General features: G+C 38.3%; 1 protein-coding gene across 6 annotated transcripts in view; it reads left to right on the top strand.

Moving 5' to 3' along the window:
* PDE1C (phosphodiesterase 1C) overlaps nt 1-23696 on the top strand; it is a 375734-nt gene that overhangs the window by 326041 nt on the left and 25997 nt on the right. For 5 of the 6 annotated variants that reach the window (XM_017738621.1, XM_017738619.1, XM_017738620.1 and 2 more), the window contains 5 exons: nt 1347-1428; nt 7565-7685; nt 8879-9054; nt 12056-12214; nt 17280-17354. In XM_017738621.1, the coding sequence (XP_017594110.1) occupies nt 1347-1428; nt 7565-7685; nt 8879-9054; nt 12056-12214; nt 17280-17354 (613 nt within the window). Of the gene's footprint in view, nt 1-1346; nt 1429-7564; nt 7686-8878; nt 9055-12055; nt 12353-17279; nt 17364-23696 lie in introns of all 6 variants that reach the window. The other variant, XM_008637110.2, reaches the window with a different exon arrangement.

Here is a 23696-nt window from a genome sequence, read left to right as displayed (position 1 = left end):
CCTCTACCCCCGAGAATGCAGAGAGCGAACTGCCCCCACACCCAGGTGAAAACAAAGCAGTAGCCAGGCCCGTCCCACCCCCCTCTTTTGTCTTTCTTAAGTACAGCCATTTGTCCCCTAGCAACATGCATATGGGAAAAAATTCCTTTAACAGGAAAAAAACTAGGACTAAACTAAAACCCCAACACCTTATTGCAGCTGTGGCCTGGCAGGCACTGACTAGAGTGGGATAATGATTTCTTTATCTCTGCTGGTGACACCCTTGTTGACTCAGCCCACCATCCAGTTGTTTTCTTCACCAGAGCACCACAGTGTTTACTCAGATTGTTGTCCAACAGAACCCTCAGGTCCTTTTCCACAGAGCTGCTCCCCAGCTGGGTTGTTGCAAGATTGTGTTGTGGTCCTGGATTATGTTTTCCCAGGTTCAAGACCTAACATTCGTCCTTGTTGAACTTCATAATGTTCTTGTGAGCCCACTCTTCCAGCCTATCCAGGTCTGCGTGCAGGATGACTCTCCCTTTAGAAGTGTCCTGTTTCCCACTTGGTTTGGTATCACCAGCAAACTTCACCAGGGTATGCTTGATCCCAACATCCAGATCACTTACAAAGATATTAAACAGCATTGGGTCCAGTGTTGATGTCTGGAGTATCCTGCTTGTGACAGGTTGCTAATTTGAAAAGAAGCTATTTACTACCACTTGCTGACAGGCTGGGGCCTGTCAGCCAGTTCCCCACCTACTGCATGTACCACTTGTTTATACTATAATGCATCAGTGTCTTTAGGAGGAGGCTATTGGAAACCATATCAAAAGCCTTGGAGAAATCCAGGTAGACAATGTCCACAGCTTGTCCCACATCAACCAAGCAGGTTACTTTCTCATAGAAAACTGTTAGTGTTTTCTTTGGAAAAAATTACTAATCTGCATCTGGCCAGCCTTATCTGAAGCACTAAAAAAGACATGCAAAGAAGTGCAAGCCTTGAAAAATCAGTCCTGACACTGATGTTTTGTCATGAAAGATTTGCTCTGAGTTCTCTGGAGAACTGCAGTGAGAAGCATTCTTGTGCTCAAGTGGGTTTTTAGTTGGTGCATAGAAGTAGCAAGCAAGCAGGGAAAGTTCTGATGAAACGTTACTGGAATCAAGATGCTTAATTCACCAACTTCTCCTTGGACTACAACTTTTCCAGCCAGACTCAAATTCTCCACAATTTCTGTTAAAAACAAGCTATCTAAATGAAGTCCAAACTTAATTAAAGTAAAATGAGAGGCTTTTACAGTCGTGATATAAGATATTAAAGTACAATGTGTCTTGTCTTTTTAAAATTTCTTGTCAATTTTTTTCTCCAGGGTGACAAAGAAGCAGAACTAGGGCTGCCCTTCTCTCCTCTGTGTGATCGGAAATCTACTATGGTTGCTCAATCTCAAATAGGTATGTCCCTTTTGGTGCATGCAAAGTAACATCTTAAAAGAAAAACTTTGTCTTCCCAATAGTGCTGAGATCCTAGTGATCTCATCATTTGGAACTATCTTAAAGAGAGGAAATAAGGCACAATGGCTTTATTTCCTCCAGATTGACAATTCAAAGAGGAGACATTAAATTTATGGAGATGGTTCCATACAGTAACCAAGTTACCTCTGATGTGTCTGCAGAAATAACTACAGTACCTGGTTATGACACTTACTCCATGGTTTTGTGAGCTGTGAAGACAAGGCACACATGGGAATATCATGTGAATGAGTGTCATTGGTGTATATGAAAATGTAATGTCAGTTCCTTTGATGACCTGGGCAAAACAATTTATTCCTTTCACCCTTTCCCTCCCAATGGTTTAAACCAACCATTATTTTTCACTGAAGCCAAGCAACTAGCAAACCTTTTTCTGAGCCACCCATTCAGAAAAAGAGATCTTTTTACAGACTCACCAACAGACTTTCTCTACCTCTCCTTCAGTTACTGAGTGAAAAATTAGGACAAAGATGAAGCAACAAGCCTGACATTTAGTGAAAGAACAAGAAGGGCTAAGTGAAACTGCTTAGGGGACTTGGTGCAATGAAGAGAACATGGAAAAGGTGGATTTCTGGGTGGATTTTTATACCTTGGAAGTAAGTGAAGTAGATAGAAGAGCATGTTCCAGCCTCAACTGGAGAATAGGGAGCCAAATGGAATAAAGAAGGAAAGATAACCTGGACGCTAAAATTGCAGAAAGACAGAAGACACATTATAAAAACCAAACAAAATATTTGAAGCAAGAAATTTCTCTCGAAGAATGAAACAAAAATTTCCCTGAATCTAGGAAAGTAGAGATTCATATATTTGGCTAAGAGCTGCTCCTGTTTAAAATTATTTCATTGCTCCTGGTAGGCAAGCCATTATCTCAGAGACAGCATCCCAAATTTTTCTGGCTTTGTAAGTTTAGACAATTCACCTCAGAATCTGAGTTAGAAGGCCCTATACAAGCCTGGCTTGGTTTACCAGGCTTGTGGCATTTACTCCTCTGCAACAATAACCCACCATACAACTGTGTGTTCCGCCAGTAGCTCCCTGGAGGAAAGCAGCAACAAACTTGAAGTGCTACAGTTTCAGCTAAAACTCATGCTGATGACTCCAGGACATAGGTTTATTGTTGTGCTGTGGGAGAAGATAAACTCTCCCTCTCTGGTTGCTTTGAGAGAAAGTACAGATGGATACTTCTCTTACACATCTGTTTTATCAGCTTTTAGGTATGTTCCTCACTCCTTACAGGGAAGAGGGGTTGTACCTCCCCCGGGGTCCCTCTACATAGGGTTGTCTGTGCTTGGGAACCAGTTTTCCTGGTCCTCTCCTATTGTGCTCCTTTGCTCAGAAAGACCAGGAGAGGAAAGAAACTTCTGTTCCAATACCCCTTGTGTCAAGCCACTGCAAAATTAATGCTATATTAAACCATCACAAATAAAATTTACCTTAGAGGCCCTTGTCAGTAGACAAAGGCAGGCTTATTTAGTCATATACTATTTCATTTGTGCACTTTAATAATCCATTGACATTAATAGACTTTTAATTATTTTTGCCTTCTACCATTATAAAATTATTAATTTCTCAGTCTGCTGCACATTTTGACAGTGTCTTTTTCTAATGTCCCTTTTGTTAAATTGAAACCACCTATGTTTTCTGGCTGTCACTGAGATAAGACTTCCAAAGTTGTAGGCTAGATTCTCAGACAAATAATGTCTTTTCATTCATTCATTTATCTAATTAATAGCCTCAACAAATTGTTTCTTGGACTAGTAATTACATTTCTTTGCCAAAGTAAGTTCTTACTGAATTCCAAATTGTACTATTATATGGTTGGAGTTGATGATTTTAAAGATCCTTTCCAACCTTAGGGATTCTATAATTGTTATCGTCACCAAGAAGCCATCAATTCTCACAAATAAAAAACCTTTGTTCTTTGTGAAATAAAATTGTACTTTTGGTTCTATCAAGGACACAGCCTAGAAATCCTGTTCTGGTGGCTCGACTTGTTTGTAGTTGCTGGTTTGCTGCTGTAAGGTCACTGTAGATGGAACAACAGTGGGCACACATTTTCATTAATGAAAGTTTTTCACAAATGCAGACTGAAGGTTTTGGCAGTATGGACTTTTTGCATGAAATTAAGCAATCCAACAAAAAAAATCTCCTCAAAGGAAAGAATGTGTCTCTCCTGTTGCATCAGGTTATGAAAAAATTGTTCAGTTTAAACAGATAAATAAAAACCCCATGAATATAAATTAATGAACTTTATTTTGAAAACCTATTAATGTTAATTATAATGACCAATTTATTATCCTTTTTCTAATTCAATAGAATGAGTATGGCAAATATTTCTGTACCATAGTGTAGTACAGAAATTGGGAGAAATTTTTGTTGGGAAGTCAAGCTGCTTGTCAGAGAAAAAAACTACAAAGAAAACCAGACCAAGACTTTCATATTTCTCAACAAGAATATCTAGAGCTAAAACTTCTCTGGCTCAATCTCTAGGAAGCTTGTGTTACTGAAGATCAGCCTTTATTGTCATTGTCCTCTTTTGCAGCTGATAAATGCAACAGCGGGCTTTTATTTTTGTCCTTTTACTGTCAAGAAATAAAAATGCACTTTCAGAAAACATTGGATAAAGGCTGATAAGTGCATGCTGCTGATTTTTTTTATGGTGGACTTTAGAGAAACTATCTACCCAATTTTTCCTGTGTTGATGTTCACAGGTATAATGAATGAACAGTAGGCATATGCCTGGAATTCACTCCTAGCATGCAGCATTAACTAGTAAAATCATCTTGGTGTCTAGGATACAGAAATGTTTATCCTGCTCATTCTATTGAAGGAGAAAAAGGATGATAAACTGGTCATTAGTATTAATAGGTTTTAAAACTCAGGCTCATTGTTTGATATTCAGGGTTTTAATTAGCAAACTAAATCACCATGTTTAAATCTCAATGTCTTCAGGTAAAGAGTGAGAACACACAAGGGGGGGAGGCATGTGAGAATATGGCAAAAGTTACACAATTTTTAATAAAGTCCTTATTTTTTTTTCCTACAATAGCAGAAATTCCAACTTTATTATAATCCCCATTGTAAGGTAACATAGTTGAGTAACTTACTCATGTTATAGGGAATAGAGGAAAAAACACCACTTATCAAAGAAAAGTTTTCCTATGTATTTGAGTTTGTTTACCTATGGCACCTCTGCTTGTCCTTGTTGATGAGATGCAAGACCTCTCACAGGGAAAACTTGTTTCTTAAACACAACTGTTTAATGTGTTTACGTGCAACTGTTCAGTATCTCACAAAACAGATCCCACTGTCTTGCTGCTGAAGTTGTGACATACTCATGTGTCTGATATCAGAGATTTGCATGCCTCAGGGTTCTTAGTGGTGATGGAGCAAATGGCAGTGGTATTACTTGCTGAGCAGAATGACAAGGTACTATGACTTGGGTTTCTTCGGTCATTAAAAGGCAAATAAGCTTTTGAGTGAAGGGGAATAGAAGAGACATATAGACAGACAGACACACAAACATGTAAATTAAGTTCTCATTATCCTTACGATTCCTGTGGCACACTGACCACTGTTCTCAGTCAGTAAAATTCCCAGTGCTTAAAAAAATTATATGAAGTTTACTGGGACTATCTGGGTTATGATCTAGAGTACAATTTCCTGTTCAAGCTGTATACTGCATGCATTTCTGATTAACTACCTGAGAATTCTTTTTTTCCTAAATTTTAATAAATAGGACTGACTCAGTGTTATGGAGGCACATGACTCACATGTTCAGATAAGACTGAATGTGTCTCCAGATTTACAGACTGTTACTTGAAAGTAACATTTTTAATTTGATTGGCATGAAAATACACATAATAATCCATCCTTTTAGAAATAGCAAAAATATGGGGGAGGGAAATTGAACTAGGAGAATGCTCCACTGCTTTGCCCTCCAGATGTGGATTGAAGCATATGTGAATTCAAGTGCCTGAACCACATGGTCTCTTCTTCTTTTGTTGTTCAGTTATCACCCAGAATCACCAGTGCTGTAGAAACATATCATGACCTGGAGTCGTGGTTTGACACTAGCCCAACACCAGGCACCCATGAAAGCCACTTGCTCACCCTCCCTTGCCACAGGTGGGCAGAGGAGAGAAAAATTTAACGAAGGGTTCATGAGTTGAGATAAGGATAGGGAGAAAACATTCCAAGGGCAAAACAGACTCAACTTCACGTTTCAAAGTGAATGTATTACTAACAGAGTCAAAGGACGATAATGAGAAATTAAAGAAGTCCATAAAACACCTTTTTTCTCCCAGCCCCTCCCTCCTTCCCACGACAGTGCAGGAAGACAGGGCATGGGAGTTTTTGTCAGTTCATCACCTGAGGTTTTCTTCTGCTGCTTCAGGAGAGGAGTCCTTCCCCTGTGAGACCATGGGGTCCCTCCCACAGAGACAGTTCTCTATGAACTTCTCCAGCGTGTGTCCACCCTCATGAGCAGAAGTCCTCCCAAAACTGCTGCAATGTGAGTTCCACCCACAAGCAGACAGTCCTCCCAAAACTGCTGTGGCATGGGTGTGGGTGTGCACTTCCATGGGGTGCAGTCCTCCAAGGACAGGCTGCTCCAGCCTGGAAGCAGGGCCCCCTCTCCCCACTGGGTCTTCCACTGGATCACAGCCTCCTCCAGGCATCCACCCGCTCCTGTGTGAGCACCTCCCCCACGGGCTGCGGGTGGATCTCTGCATCCCCCGTGGACCTCCATGGGCTGCAGGGGGACAGCCTGCTTCACCATGGTCATCACCATGGCCTGCACAGGAATCTTGGCTCCAGTGCCTGGAGCACCTCCTTCCCCTCCTTCTTCACTGACCTTGGTGTCTCCATGTTGTTTTCCCTCACATGTTCTCACCTCCTCCTCTTCTCTGACTAGAAGAAAAAATGTGTGTGCCCACTTTGTTTTGATTTTTTCTTTAATATGTTATCACAGAGGCATTACCAACCTTTCTAATGGGCCCAGACTAGGCGAGTGGCATGTCCATGCTCAGAGCCATCAGGGATTGGCTCTGCTGGCCATGGTGGAAGCTTCTAGCAGCTTCTCACAGAAGCCACCTCTGTGGCCCCCCTGTTACCAAAAACCAGGCTGTACAAAACCAACGCACCTGGTCAGAGAAATTACAATATTATTAATGAATAATTAACTGTTGATAATTAACACATATCTAAAAATTGTACTAGCAGGGATTTGTAACAGTAGTAATTGTAAACTGGATCCCAGTGTGCCTTAGGAGGGATTAAGGACTTTGTGGTTTCCTTAACTACCTGTGGCACTAAGAAATTTCATCAGTGAAGTGCTAAAAGAATTAGGGAAATGTATAAGCTACTGTAAGCTACTCACTTCCACACTGTATTCATGCAATTTGGATTTTCCTTCATCTCATGATCTTATGGCCATAGGACTCTTCAGTCTGCACTTCCCAACGTTCAGATCAGAGCCATATTCATCTCTGTCAAACTGTATACTGAAGTAAAAATTATTTATTTTTTCCCCTTTTTTAATATTAAAAAAATGTGGGAAAAGCATCTAGATCTGTTTTATTATCAACAAGAAAAATCTGGCCAAACACCGAGGAGAGAGAATTCACAACAACATACTGATATGCAGTAAGGGAGGTTTAAGCTTACTGCTATTATTACTGTTACATTAATTTTCTTCTTTGAGACAATTCTTCATTCAAGGTGAACTTTATTTTTATCAAAATCTACTAGGAATTTGATTTCAATATCACACTACTCCTCATACAAAATAAGTCTTGATGAGTCTGTTTATGTTCTGATTTGACACAGTTTCTTTCCAGTGTTTAAGTAGGTACCTTTTATTGCATGCTATATTGAGGGTCTTGGGTCAGGGATTAATGTATAACTCAGTTTTCCCTTTCTAGTATTTGCCTATCCCTCTTTCAAGGTATAATTTTTTACTCTGTTATTTACAGTGTGGTCATCTGTATTCACTGAAGCAGGGACTCCACATAAATCCTTCTCTTGCCTGCTTGACTCTGCTTGTATTTCTTCTCAGGTTTCATTGATTTCATTGTGGAACCCACCTTTACTGTGTTGACCGACATGACAGAGAAAATTGTGACTCCGCTAATTGATGAAGCTTCCCACTCTGGCATGTCTGGATTTAGGCGTTCCAGGTGAATAACCTTGCACCCTCTCCCTTCACTCTGCACAAGCTGCCATTGCAATCAACTGCCCTGATTTCCCCCCTCCTACAGTGTATGTCCTTCTTGTGGCTTAAAGACCCATATCTGCATTGTCAACATTGCAGCTCACCTTGTGAGGTGACTTTGTGCAGGGAAGTCCAGCCTGGAGGAGGTCCAAGAGGGAGGAGGGTGGCATCAGCCTTCTAAGACAAGGAGCACAAATGGTTACAGCCATGCAATCAGAGGCACTCTCAGATATACTCTCAATGCTCTCTCAGTCACTAATGTCAGAGAGAAGGTGATGAGAGTAATTGGGAGGCACTTGTTTCTTCGTGTCTAGAAGTATAAATGGGATTGAAACACAAATGATGGCTGGAAAGAATAAGCCCACTTTTAGGGCTAGATAGTATTTAGGGTTATGCAAATGCGCGAAGAACCACCAGAATTTACCTGGAATTTAGGTGTAGGAAGTCTTGGCCAATTGAACCTGCACTGCTGTTTTAGAGATACTACTCTTTTAATAGTTTAATTGACAAGGCATATCTTGGAATTCAAATGCCACATGGGTGGTGCTCCCTAGAGTAGGGGTACCAAGTCAGGATTTGCTCTCCCAGCTGACTTCTTTGCTCTTGAGCAAAGACCAAACACTAATATCTTTCTATGTCAGTAAGCTTGTTGCCTTTATTAAAATGTTCACAATAAAAGCATCTATCCTCAAAAGTCAGCTGTAGGATCTGTAACAGAAACAAGTGCCTGAACCTCAGCTGAGGTCATCAAGCCCTTCACAGAGATTGATTGACCTGTGCTTAATACCTCCCATTGGTGAATTTTAGGAGACTCCTCCTTTGATATATTTGATTTCTAGAATTGTCTGACTCTCCGGTAAGATTTAGGGAGAGGAGATACACAAAAAAAGTAGTGACAGCACTTCGACTGATTCTATTTCTTAGTGACTAAGAATGCCAAAATATAGAAAGGGAAAAGCAGCCCTTTATTTCTAATTACCTGTACTCTTTGCTTTAACATTGGTTGGCCTGGGGTGGGAGAGAGGGGAAGGATAAGGTATTCAAGCTTATTTTTACAGGGTGGCTCTGTTATCTGACTTTCAACCATTATTGTTTCTTAGCTGTATTTGAGTGTATGGAATACTGATTTCTTCTGTGTTTTGTGATATTGTGTCCCAGTCTGAATAGCATTAGTCCCTCCGAAGTTAAAAGATCAAGTGTCAAGAGCACTGGATCCGAAGGAAGTGCCTCACTCAACTGCTCCATACTCACTGTAGACTTCAAATGTTTTAAAACCACCTGGACTGAGGTGGTGCAGCAGAACAGGGAGAAATGGAAGGTGCAAGCCACCAAAGGTAACAGCCAGGCTTCTTAGTGAAAGAGTAAAAATTCTGCTGACCTCTTCTTCTTCATCTTCAATCTAACCATTCTCAAAGTAAGCACTGATAGTTTGAAAGAATCTGCTTTTTGAGTTCAACAACTCACTTTGAATTCAGAAAGATAGGGACATTGTGACTCCTCTGTGCCTTATATTCTTCTTACGTGGTGTAAGTGTACATAACGAAGAGGATGTGAACAATGGGAGGAAAAAAATTGAAAGGGAGTTCCCCTGAAATCACAAATCACACTCACAGTGGGTGGAAAAATAGTTGGAACAGTACTTGTAGGTACAGGTTTACAATTGTTCATTGTTCAATTTGAAACAAGGTGGTAGTTTAAGAGATGGATGGTAATTGGGGGATAGTTCAGGGGAGGAGGACAGGATATTCTGTATTCACAGCTGGTTTCATATTTCTGGTGATAACTTGGAAAATTAATTAGGAACGAAGCTGCAATTGTGTGTGCGTTCATCAGTCTGGGAAGGACTGCAAACATTTCAGAAGAATATGAGAATATATGTTGGTTGAAAGTTGACCAGGGTTCAATACTGTCATGAAACTGAAAAAAAATCCCAGCCATCAACCCACCACCACTGAAAAAACCCAACAAAGCAAAACAAAACAAAGCAACCCACCACACCCCCCCCAAAAAAAAAAACCAACCAAAAAACCCCAAAAGACTTTGCTTCTAAGACCTGTCTGGCATTCTTCTCATCTTTTCAGCAGTAACGAAGCCCTCAGTGCTGTTTCTGTGTCCAGTTTTGGCCACTGCCGTTGATAAAACATATGAACCAGTTGTAGACAATGCAGAGTACAGCAATGAAAGTTATAACTTGTTTATAGATAAGAAAGTGTATAGCTGAAAGCAGTTTTTTGAAGACTATTGCAAAATAAGGAAACTATTTTTAATTCAAATACCCTGGACCATTAAGAGGAGAAGAAATTGGCAGGTTATTATAAACATTATTATAATGTCTAATAAGTTAGACATTAGCAAATCTCTATTATTGGAGTTCTTTTGGAAATACTGAGACCCACATTTTGAGAATCATTTAGGTATAATGATACAATTTATTCTCTGATCTGAATAGTTGTTGCTCAATCCCTTATTTAATGGAGTTGTTTTATTTCATATAAATGGAAGGAGTTTGATTTTAATGTATTATGTGGCTGTGACTTTAGGGATTTGGCATAGTTCTCCAAAGTGTCAGAGCAGATTTTTCCTCTTCAACTGAAAGACCTGTCTAAAGGTTCAGGAAATCATGTTTTATTCAAACCAAACTTTCCTTTGTGATTAAAACTTGCCATTAATGAAAAACACTTTCTAGGCATTCCATGAAAGTGAAAACAAAACATAATTCAAAATCTATTTATTTTCCAGGGACTTTATTTTTTGGTGGGTTTTTTTTGGTGTGGTTTTTGTCGGTTTTTGTTTGTTTGTTTGTTTGTTTATTTTTGTTTTGTTATGGGTTTATTTGTTTGTTTTTGTTTGTTTGTTTGTTTTAATATCTATCAGTTCCTTATGGACCAAATTAAAGCTAACCAAACAAGCAAAGCATTTAACATGTTCAATGTCTCACAGTATAGGAGCGTTGAGTGAATGAAGTTACAATACAGGTAACTAGTTTTAAGAATTTAATTTCAACATGTACCATATATATTTTCTTGACTAAGCATTTACTATATAAAAATCCTATGCGAAAGACAGAACTGTGGGGGACTTTTACATAATTTCTGTGTTTCGAGGTACATTTAGCAGTACAAGCATGCATATTTTTTTAATCCTGAAAGAGTTATACAAACACATGGCTCAGCATATCTTTGTATGGGCTAAGGACTAAGGAACTGGTTTTGGACTCCAACCCACTTGCATCAGTATCTTTGTTCGGCTGCTATTTTCTCCTGACTTGCAGCAAGTTTCTGCAGCACCCTCCTTACCTGTCTTGCAGCAAGGCCTGCCACATAGCAGGGGCTTAAACTGCTGATCCTTGTCAAACTGGTGTCTTGCACTCAAGATGCATAACCAGTGCAAACAATTATTATTAAGAGAATACAGAAGCATTTACTGTTTGTTGACAGCAAATAGAAATTGGGGATCAGAAAGGAAGGAACCTATTATTGCTATTTTTGTAGCTAATATTATTATTAAATTATTTGTACAATACTGTATTCCCTTTGGTAATGGCATTGTCCCTAGAAGCCTCAGTGAGCTGTTTTTATCCTATGATATTTATAGAAAATTTCTTATACTGTATGAGAAAAGTGAGTTTATTACTGATTTTTTTTTGCCTAAATGATCGTCATTAAAGAGCTACAAACAAAAGAACTGACTAAACAAACACTCTAATGTACAAAGCACCATTTGGATATAGTATCTTCTGACACTACTTTTGGCAAGAGACACTCATCCAATGGTGTTGTAGCAAGCCTGATTCTCCTGATGCAAAGTTCTGTCCTGTGGTACAGGCGCAAAATAAAGCTTTTTTTTCAGATCCCCAAATGAGAGGAATCATTCTGTATGCCATGAGACCCTGAGATTAGCTCAGATGGTTAGAGCATGGCCTTGACCTCTGTATGGCCCATTCATATAAAAGTTGCACTTTATGGGTCCCTTTTCAACTGAGAATGTTCTGTGAAATCTGTGAGACATCCCTACAGCATTTAGTAGCTAGTATCTCTTTTTGCCTTTTAAGAATTATGAGGAACTACTTTTTCAAAGGTGAACTTTTTATGGTAAAAATAGGACATGTGCATAATATACATTTAGGACAACCAGGGGGGTTATTTTCAGAATATTTTGTTAAATGTCCTCCTACATTCTTTTTCCATTGTCAAATCAGTTTCTACATTTATCTTAGAAAATTTGTTTGCATGTGAAAAGCTGAAGTAGATTTAGACACGTGAGTTGTTCTTGTCAAATTGACTGATAGTTGTGATTTCTTTCCTTGTTTGGCTTCTGTCTTTGCTGAGGATGCAGAAGATAAAGCTAAGAAAGAAGCAGAGGAAAATGCTTATCAGGGAACAGATGAAAAGGAAAGAGACAAACAGGATGGGAAGCCAGGTGAAGATGTCAAAGAAGCAAAGACAGAAAAGAAAAAAGATCCAAATCCTGGGGAAAGCGAAAGTGCAGATTCTGGTAAGAATCCTGTAAAGGGCACTTGGCAAAGTGGTATGAGCAAACACGAGGCCTATCAAGGGAAAAATGCACCTAGGACAGATAAGAAAATGGATCCTCATCACATTGTGGGAGGAGAGAAACAGTATGTCCAGAATGGTGAGTTCTCTCCTTCCACTGAAACATAAATCCAGCCCTAAAACCAGTATCTCACCTTAGTGATGGGGGAACCTGATGTCCTGAAAAAGCATTCCTGGGCCCAGAATCTCTTCCTGAACATAGGCATAGTCACCTACATATGGGAATCAGAAACTAAATTAAATTACAAGTAGTGTTCTTCTGTAGATGGGGTTCATCATACCTGCTTGGAAAAAAAGGAAAAATTATTTTTCTCATGGAACTGAAGTAGCCTCTTATGATTCACAGCATGGAAAGCTGAAACAAATATTCCTGCTTCAATGAACATCTTCATTGCTTGAGTAAACGACAGAGGAAAAGCCAAAGTTGGCTTACAAACTCATTTTAAAGCAAATTAAAGACATCTTTGATTTGAGCCTCAGATCCAAATATGTTTTGGAACAGAGAATTTTTCTCAACTAATTTTTTAGGATTTATTTCATCTATCCTTCCTTTACTCCATTTATTTTTTTACAAGGACAGTCATGAGCCTTTATTTTTTGAGGGGTTTTTTTAACAGAAATTTTATTCCAGTGTTTTTAACTTGCTGTAGAACTGAGTTAAAATAAGAATCCCATTCTGCACCCAAAAAAAAGTGGAAAAAAAGTTTGAAAATTCCATTAAACATTAAAAACACTTATTAAACCCAATAGAAGAGATCACTTGTCTCTTGGCTATTTCACTGTCCTTCCCAGCACACTTCCTGCTCCCTGGAGCCAATATCAAAAAATGGCAGTACAGTCACATGTGACTTGTAGCAAGCCTGATTCTCCTGATGCAAAGTTCTGTCCTGTGGTACAGGCGCAAAATAAAGCTTTTTTTTCAGATCCCCAAATGAGAGGAATCATTCTGTATGCCATGAGACCCTGAGATTAGCTCAGATGGTTAGAGCATGGCCTTGACCTCTGTATGGCCCATTCATATAAAAGTTGCACTTTATGGGTCCCTTTTCAACTGAGAATGTTCTGTGAAATCTGTGAGACATCCCTACAGCATTTAGTAGCTAGTATCTCTTTTTGCCTTTTAAGAATTATGAGGAACTACTTTTTCAAAGGTGAACTTTTTATGGTAAAAATAGGACATGTGCATAATATACATTTAGGACAACCAGGGGGGTTATTTTCAGAATATTTTGTTAAATGTCCTCCTACATTCTTTTTCCATTGTCAAATCAGTTTCTACATTTATCTTAGAAAATTTGTTTGCATGTGAAAAGCTGAAGTAGATTTAGACACGTGAGTTGTTCTTGTCAAATTGACTGATAGTTGTGATTTCTTTCCTTGTTTGGCTTCTGTCTTTGCTGAGGATGCAGAAGATAAAGCTAAGAAAGAAGCAGAGGAAAATGCTTATCAGGGAACAGATGAAAAGGAAAGAGACAAACAGGATGGGAAGCCAGGTGAAGATGTCAAAGAAGCAAAGACAGAAAAGAAAAAAGATCCAAATCCTGGGGAAAGCGAAAGTGCAGATTCTGGTAAGAATCCTGTAAAGGGCACTTGGCAAAGTGGTATGAGCAAACACGAGGCCTATCAAGGGAAAAATGCACCTAGGACAGATAAGAAAATGGATCCTCATCACATTATGGGAGGAAACAGTATGTCCAGAATGGTGAGTTCTCTCCTTCCACTGAAACATAAATCCAGCCCTAAAACCAGTATCTCACCTTAGTGATGGGGGAACCTGATGTCCTGAAAAAGCATTCCTGGGCCCAGAATCTCTTCCTGAACATAGGCATAGTCACCTACATATGGGAATCAGAAACTAAATTAAATTACAAGTAGTGTTCTTCTGTAGATGGGGTTCATCATACCTGCTTGGAAAAAAAGGAAAAATTATTTTTCTCATGGAACTGAAGTAGCCTCTTATGATTCACAGCATGGAAAGCTGAAACAAATATTCCTGCTTCAATGAACATCTTCATTGCTTGAGTAAACGACAGAGGAAAAGCCAAAGTTGGCTTACAAACTCATTTTAAAGCAAATTAAAGACATCTTTGATTTGAGCCTCAGATCCAAATATGTTTTGGAACAGAGAATTTTTCTCAACTAATTTTTTAGGATTTATTTCATCTATCCTTCCTTTACTCCATTTATTTTTTTACAAGGACAGTCATGAGCCTTTATTTTTTGAGGGGTTTTTTTAACAGAAATTTTATTCCAGTGTTTTTAACTTGCTGTAGAACTGAGTTAAAATAAGAATCCCATTCTGCACCCAAAAAAAAGTGGAAAAAAAGTTTGAAAATTCCATTAAACATTAAAAACACTTATTAAACCCAATAGAAGAGATCACTTGTCTCTTGGCTATTTCACTGTCCTTCCCAGCACACTTCCTGCTCCCTGGAGCCAATATCAAAAAATGGCAGTACAGTCACATGTGACTTGTCACAAACTTGGCTAGTGTCATGCAGTCCAAAAGTAGCAAAAAAACCACTTAGAAGCCTCCTCTTAGAAAAAGACGGAATGAGCATTTAGGCTTTGAAAGTCCAGGTTCAAGCAGTGAGTTTAGATGGCAGGAGATGCAGAAATTGTGTTTAAAAAATGCCTGATATCATTCTCAGGGTTGCTGGCCTTTCCCAGTAATTCCTTCATTCTTAGGGGTTTTTTAGGTTGGAAGGACTGTGGGAATCAAAGCTGTCATTCTCTCTAATGTATGGGATTTTTCTTCAGACAGTGCTACATGTGTGAATGGAATGGGCTCCTCAGGAAGACAAAAAGGTCAGGGGCACATGAAATCCCAGTTAGACTGCACCAGACTTTTCTTCCAAAATCCTTTGTGTTGCATGCTTCTAACAATATGGGGATTAATACTACTGTAGTGATTTTGCTTGTACCTTTTTCAGCAATGTGTCTCTGCTGCAGTTGTCAAAAGTGCTTTGAAAGGAATTATAATTTTTGAAAACTAGTGTCTTCCTCAGGAAAAGAAATTCTACTCCTTTGTTTATGGGATAAGGCCTTTATGAGGTACAATCACTACAGAGTCTCTGGGGACTGATAAAAACATTCATATCTGTGGATTCGCCACAGCTTCCTTTATGCATGTTAATATCTCATCTAATGTATTTGTCTTATTATTTCTCTGCCTCTGTAATCCCTTTCAAAAAGATCAACATGATCATTATTCTGCTCTGCTGCTGGCAGTATGACATGGTAGATACAACATTACTCAAAAGTCCCCTTTTCATAATACTCCCTGTAAGTTCAGAAATTGTGTTATCAGGTGAGTTTAAAGTGTGTCTGTCATTCACTGCCCTGTGCTTTCTCTGAGAGATTGAACTCTGAAATAGTGCATGTGTAGATGTTTGGCATTTTTCCTGCACACACTTAGGGTCAAGCAACTTGTTTATGCAATGGTCAAAAAAGCACTGGTAGCTCATCACTACCATCAGCTGTATGAAAGTGGAGGAAATGCAAGAAGACTTTTGTGCTTTGCTAGGTGCATTTTTGTTTCAGTTCCCCTTTTTTTTTTAAGACCGGCTTCATCAAACAGACACCTAAACCCTGTTGGATCTGGTCACAACCTCTCTGTACAAAGACCCCAACTCAGTGGCAGTGTGATCAGATGAGGAGGGTGCTGCTAGTCCTGTATCATCTTGCATTCATTTTTTTTTTCACCCACACAGTGAGTTTAGGAAGATAAACATGAAAAGTTTTGAATAAAAGCTGAACAGAGCACGCTTTGGTTCTATCTTGTTAAATATTTTTGGGTTTGAAAACCATTCCTCTTTTATACTATGATGAAGCTTAATTGGAGAGAGAGATTGATCCACTACCATCCAAGAACAATAAATATGCTAATGATTAAGGCACATTGTGGAAGAGGGAGACCTTGTTTCTCTAGAATTTTTCTTTTTTTAAGCTGTTCCAAAAATAAATATCCACTGCCCATGAGTATTTTGAAGGCAGATCACATCCTCTTTAACACTTAATACCTTTAATCTTGATCCAAAGGCTGGGAAGTAGTTATAGTACCAAAAATAGTAATACAGATGGAAAAAGCATCACTGTAATACAGCCTCACATTTACAAAATTCTGAAGTGAGACTTTTACAGCTTTTTGTGTTGAGGTGTGCATCACAAAAGGAAGAAGACCTTTCATACTGTTTGGACACTGCAGCTGAAATAATTCTGTTCTGCTACAGCTTTCCCTTTAAGTTATTTTTTATTTGATCTAGCATTTGGCATTCTCATTCAGTGAAGGGATGGTCTGGTAAGGTCTGATGTGCTTTGCTGTATGACTAATAGAGGACCAAAAAAAGAATGACTCTTGGTTGACGTTCCTGGCTTCATAAAATACACCCCATCTTAAGTTGCTATTTTCATTCTGCATGAATCATTTCTCTGCCAAAGGCCTTGATTTTCTGGTTTGCTACAGAGACTCTAAAGGCAATGATCAGTGCTAGGAGGATTGTTCCCTGATATCAAAACAAATGAATCTGTAGATAAAGGAATCTAGTAAGAGAAAGTAAGGCAAAATTACACAGGCCTGTTCAGGGTATCTAAGATGGTTCTTTAAAACAGACACTTATGATGAAGCCTTGCAGGATCTTATTTCTTTGGAAAGCATAAATGTTTCAGACTCCTGATTCTGAAATGAAGCTTATGATCAGGTTTTTACTGGCCTACATACAATCAGAGGAATTGTGAGCTTGCATACGAACTTTAAAAGGTTTTCATAATTAGAAGAAATGTATAAGTAGATTGTAAAGCTTGCTTATCTGTAGGAGTTGGATGAATTTTTTCTGGTGCTTTGTTCTATGAAAATGTGTTAATTCAGTTCCTTTTGAATTCAGACCTCTCCTCCTAAGGAACATCTCCTTTGGGTGTTGCAATTTCGCTGAGCTACAAGCATTAAAATGCACTCTGCATTAAAATGCTTATAGTGTTTCTTATTGCTTCTTATTGCTTATTTCTAGGTGAATTAAAGGAAGACAATAAATTGGACAGAAAAGATAAATTTAGTGTGGGGGATGAATCAAAGAAAACAGATGGTAAGGACAGCATTTTATTGCATTTTTGACACCCATTTTTATATGCAATCTATTGTTTCCTAAACATCTCCAGTTTATTCTAAATCCAAAAAAAATTGTGTGGTAACCAGAAACAGACTTACCAGAAACAAACTTACCAGAAACAGTCATTAGATTTGAAAAAAGCCATTGAAGCATTCTGAGGGAAAATCATTCCTTTGACATAATGCCTAGTACCACTTAGTTCCGCTGGTAAGCCTTATCCATCAATTTTTGTACAGTGTCTGAAAGAAAAATCCTGGATTATTAGAGTTGCTTAATAGGAAATGGAGATTTGTGAGATGATATCCTTCTGACTTTCTTTGGGCTGTATTCTTCTGTCTGTAAGGACAGGCTGCACTGGACATGAAAAAAACAGACCTAAGAAAAATTCTCACAAGAGGTCCTATTAAGGATGCAATTGAAATGGGAGGCTGCTGAAACATTTTTTAACTGTAGCAATCCCAAGACATAGGATGGTTTCAAGGGCACCTGGGAATAATTTCAAATGAGTCTGAGCCTAGTGTAGAGGTCCGCAGACATTTTAGCAGCCTCAGCAGTTTGGAAAAACATGTCTAAGTTCTACAGTGTGTTTACACTTTTGCACTTCCTCACCTGTGTACCACAGGCCTCTGAGATAGTATCTGAACCACGTTGCCTCAAAGACAATTGCTGAATTATTAGGTAGCAAAATAAATGGGACCAAATTTTCTAGCATTTTCTTTCTGTATATATCAGTGAAATTCACTGAAATGTAACTATTCCTAAATATAAACAATACAGTGCTTTGTTTTGATGGTCTAAACCATCAAAATTATTTAAATTCCTACTGCTCTAGCAAAGTGGTAAATAAGAAGAAAATATTATACCTCAACTAAACATGTAGAAAATTCGATCTAGAAGCATGTATTAATTTCAGACAAATTATTATGTACTTTTTCTTAAGAGGCCCCTTAGTAACAACTGTTTAGAAAACTTCAGTTCTTTTGTTAAGAGGTCATGTTACTTATATAGTTCAGTTAAATGTCTGTAAGGAAAACAGTCTTGAGCAAGTACCAATCATAGCTCTTACTGCAGTCATGCAGAAACTAAGCATAAATACTCAAATAACATATGACTTTTCAGATTTTCATGAGTATGTGCAGTTCTATATGTAACTATCAAGACTCCAGAAAGATTAATGGGCAGAATGACTGCTCTCCCTACTCTGGTGGGTGCTGGCTGAGCAACCATTGTGCCGGAAGGCTGCAGTCCTTGCAGGACCAGGTGAATGCAGAAACACTGGGGCTTTTTTAGGATGACTCAGGAGCACCAGCTCAGCCAAGAGAGTAGACCCATGAGTCTCTAACTTTGAGGAAAAGGTTACATTTGAAGGCCTTCATTCTCAAGGTCTTAGAAAGATTAGAGCCACCTGTTTATTTGGGCTGGAGGACCAAGAAGTGAATGTTTCATACTAACTTGAAGATTGAAGATTGAGGATGTGAATTTGGTGCTTTGCAAGTCACTTATCTTTGGTGGTTTTGTATTTGTTATTTATTGTCTTGTAAGAGATAGCTAAGTCCATCTCTTTAGGGAAAAGACCAGTACCATGGGACCAATTGATTACAGTGAATAAGCAACTCTAACCATGAAAAAACAATTTGTAGGCCATTTCTCATTCAGTGTGGAGGCAGATTATAGTTAATTGTCTAATTGATAAAAATCAGAAAAAATATTGTGAATTATGTACCTTAGAAAGAAAAATGCTAGAACGGAGCTTCTGCTTTGCCAAATACTGCACAACCTGTTCTGTCCATTACCCACGCCAGAGTAAATCTCCTTACCAGCCACATGAGGGGTGTGGAGAAAGGAACATTATCCATGGATAATACACAGCTGTTTGCAGACTACTGAAATGTTTACTCAAACATATGCTTTCTCTTGTGCCAGTGCATGGTCTTTCACATGTCACATGCTGGAAAAAAGATTTAACAATTAGAAAGACTGAGATTATGGCTATAATGTGCTCACCACATGTAATTTGCTGGTGGGTGAAACTCAGCCTGGACTTTTTTCAGGGTCAAGGGTACTTGGGTTTTACAACCTCTGTTCTGTTCTTGGGTTTTACAACCTCTGTTCAGTGTGCAGCTGGGGAATATTTGTGTTAAACAGGCCCATTTATGTATGTTTAACATAAGAGCTTCAGCTTTCTCACCAGTACCCTTCTGCATCAGCTGAAGTCCTGAACCCAACTGACAACAGTCTGTCCTACTGTGCAGGCATCCTGCACTCAGAAAAGAAAGCTGCAGAGTATATTTTGCATAAATCTTTGTAGGATATGTATCCAAGTTGTTTTTGTAATTATATACAAAGGAAGCTATTGTAGTATCTTCTTACAGACATACATACATGCCAAAATAATTCTAATATGTTTGTCCTTCTACTACATGGGGAACCTAGTGACTAGAGAGATATAGAATAGCTAGTCATGTTGACACAAAGATGTTGAAACTACATGTATACCCTGTAGTCATAGGTGTGAAATGTAGTTTCTGTGTCAGTTACCTTGAAGGTACAAAATAATACTTAAGTGGGCATGCCTCCAGGAACAAGGATCAAGCTCATTCAGAGTGTGAGGAACTCCGTATCTAGCCAGAGATTTGTATGACTAAGTCTATCCATACCAAAGCCAACTGCAGTAAAGCTAGTTTGAGGATGGCTGTGTAAGTTGCAGTCATACTTTGGATTTCAGACTTAACCGCTTTAAAATCCTGTGCAAGTCTCTTGAATATAGACTAGTCTTCTTATGTTAATCTGATCTTCATATTATTGGGGTTTTTTTCCTGTGGGAGATACCACTTGTTATTCAGTACTGCCCTTTTCCTCAGCTTCCAGAAAATAAATATGGGGATGCCATTTCCCAAATAAAGATACAGTCCTGTCAGAGATGTCATCAGCACAAGTAGTTCATCAAGTGCTCCTGTGGGATAGAGCATTGTTAAACCATTTTGGAAAACTGAATTTTCCCATGTGAAATCATTGCTCAGCAACTCTTTGAATGGAAAATTATAAGCAGTCCCATGGACATAATTTTTCTTTACATTCCAACCTTTCTTTTTTTGAAATACATTTTTTTTTCTAATAAAACTAACAGCAAATGAGAAAATTATTCTTCCCCATTACAGACTTGATATCAGAAGAAATTTTTTACAGTAATGGTGGTGTAACACTGGAACATTATGTCCATTGAGGTGGTAGAAACCTCATTGCTGGAAACATTCAAAGTCAGGTTGAACAGGGCTCTGAGCAATCTGATCTAGTTGCTCATTGCTGTGGAGTTGGACTAGATGACCTTTAAAGGTCCCTTTTCAACCCAACTATTCTGAATGTATGATCCTATGATTCACAGGTTATTTCTACCACGTCCTCTTTTTTTTTTTTTTCCCCTCACTGGGAAAAGGTTCTGCAATGTTAATTCAAAGTTCTCAGTGTAACTTCTTGTTTTGGGGACCAAGCACAGTTCATTCAATCAAATGTACTCTCTAGCTATCAATTGTAGACAAATAAAAGGTTCCTTTTTTGTGTGTTTGTCCTAGGAATGTATTCCTCTAGTGGAAACATGCATGTTTTAGCACAGAAATACACAAGATATTTGCTTCTTCAACACATAGTACATACAGCGAAAGCCTAATGTGCTCTGGCTATGTCATGAGCAGTGCTGCCACCTCATGGTCAAATCAAAACCTGTTTTTTGACGGGTCATTGTTTCAGTACTACATTCTTCTATGCAGTGCAACACAATAGAATATAGTCACTATAATATAATGTAATATAATACTATATGTAGCCTTTTAAATATACGGACTATATTTCAGGCTTACCAGAGATTGAGGTTTTAGCTTTCTTTATTTTGATTTTGTTAAGATATAATGTTGCTTATCAGTAGTTAAAAGCTTTTCCTTTGAGTTCTGTACATTGCCCATGCCAACATGTAGAGCTGCCTTTCAGTCTTATTTTTCTTGATAATGATTTCTTGATCAGAAAGTGAAAAATTCCCTGATTATTAAGTTAAAGCCTTCATTTCTTTCTGTCCCATTTGTCCCAAAAATCAAGTGGCAGAGTAGCTGGCACAGAATGTTGTTATCTGACAATGCCTTTGGTATAGGAACATGGTGGTGAGAAGACACCATGATGAGGGCTCCACAATTATCCAGAGAGAGTTGAATTAACAAGATTCTTCCCAGCTTCATTTGTCAAAACTTCTCAACCATTTAAGAATTGCCTGTCTTTGCAGCCTTCTGCAAGATACAATTTTTATATGTGTCAATCTAGCCAAGACCACTGCATAGCAATGAACACTAAGTAGACTTCTGATGAAATCCTGCTTATTTAATATGCATAATTCTGATGTTGTTTTAAAACAGGTTACTTAAGCGTGTAAATGAAGAGCATTTGTCTCTGTCTCCTAGAGAGAAGTAAAAAGGCAAATTTCAGATCATATAAATAATGGTGCCATTTCTAATTCTGTTTAGAAAGATAAACTGATCTCTCCATTATTATGAGATGCAAAAAGTCCATTTCAGTTTGTAAGGCAAACACATTGTATTTCTCCTTGCTGCTTGGTAGTGCTCTTGATAGTATGTGTCATAATCCAGCAGCACAGGCAAATTGGAATGACAGTAGTCTAAGACTACTTACTAAAGACAGTTTCCTTCGTTTTGTCACTTCTTTTTTACGGCCTGTTACTTGAATTACATTAACGGCTATTGCCTCAAGTTACAAATCAGAAAGATTCGCTAGCTTCTGGGAAAACTTGATTGAAACATGAAGGCATTTTGCCTGCCGGAAAGACATATTTCACTGTAATTTATCTCTGCTGAACAATTGTTCCATAGTACTGCAGTATAGGATAACTGGGGGCTGGAATGGCTTCTGTGCTTTTAAAAATCCTTTTTGTGCTCTTTTGAAAAAATGATTTTGCCTAATTTAGCAACTGGCACCGGAGGCAAGCTGGAATTTGCATAGAAGAATGCATTATGAAGAAGGTTTTATTCAGTTTTAATAGCAGATGAACATGATGTGATATGATCTTTGAAGCTAAGTGCAAAATACATTGTTAGTATCTAGACAGGGCAAATGGTACATCACCATGGTATGCATGCTTGGTGAGAATATAGGGAATATGTAGAAAGGTACCTTTTATAATTATGCAGATGATTTTGCAACTTGCCAGTTTTGTGTGTGTTTGTAAATCTTATGGAAAGCACCTGGTTTTCCTTTGAGACTTTCATGTGTCTCCTTTTTAGCCTGCTTTTTATTGTTCAGGCCATAGGAGCCTAGATACATGGTCTTTAGGATGCTAGATTGTTTTTTGATTCTCTTTTACATGAAGTCACAGATATATGTGACAAGCTGAAAAATTGGGAATTCCATTTGTCTTGATTTAAGTGAATATTTGGAATATTCGGGTGCATGGTACAAAAAAAATCATCACTGAAGGCAACTTAACTAATGTTTTTTGAGTAGTTACCTTTATGAGGAACATTTTTCCATGTTATCTCTGGTCCATTACATATAGTTCTGCTCAGAGATGGCATATGGTTGCATTGCTCCTCAGGGATAACATTCATGGTCCTAGAGACATGAAGGAATGTGACTTACACAGTGCATTGCAGAAATTCTTCCTTGATTTTGCACCATCAACTAATTTATTGCACCAGTCAGGGACTACAGCTGTGACCTTGCTTCTATTATAGTCCTTATCCCATTTGGGAAAATCTGCCTGTGTAGTGATGTATAGAAATTTTCCACTTCAGCAAGAGGAGAGTCCTCCTTGCTCCCAGTTGCAAGAATTATGTTTGATACAGTGACAATCAGTGTTCTTTTTCTTGATGCAACACTCAGTCCTGAAAGAGAAACAAGATCATGTATTCTCATGAGAAGAAGGAAGAATATGAAGTGGCTTCTCAAATGCATTGGTGACATTTAGATTGTATCTTATTCCTTCCCCACAGAACAACTAGGTTCCAATTTGAGCATACCAGCTACAGGAACCAGATAGGACTCTTATAAGGTGTAGCATCCCACCCCAAAAGACAAAGCAACACACGGGTAGCCAGATATTCATGATCGAAAAATGTAATCTTTATTACTTCTAATCATTAATTGATCCATCACTAGGCAATTCATTTTTTTCTCTCCTTCTAAACCACTTCTTTCCTTTTCTTAACTTTAAAACCTGGTACTTGCAAGAAATAACTAATATAGAAGAAAATCAACAAGTGTTACTAGTTGAAAAGTGTTTTTTTGAGTCAGGCTAAAATGTTTAGGAGTTTAATTCAATAC

This window comes from Corvus brachyrhynchos, unplaced genomic scaffold (assembly GCF_000691975.1).
Source record: "Corvus brachyrhynchos isolate BGI_N302 unplaced genomic scaffold, ASM69197v1 scaffold146, whole genome shotgun sequence".
Classification (NCBI taxonomy): domain Eukaryota; kingdom Metazoa; phylum Chordata; class Aves; order Passeriformes; family Corvidae; genus Corvus; species Corvus brachyrhynchos.
This window is presented reverse-complemented; position numbering and strand designations above follow the sequence as displayed.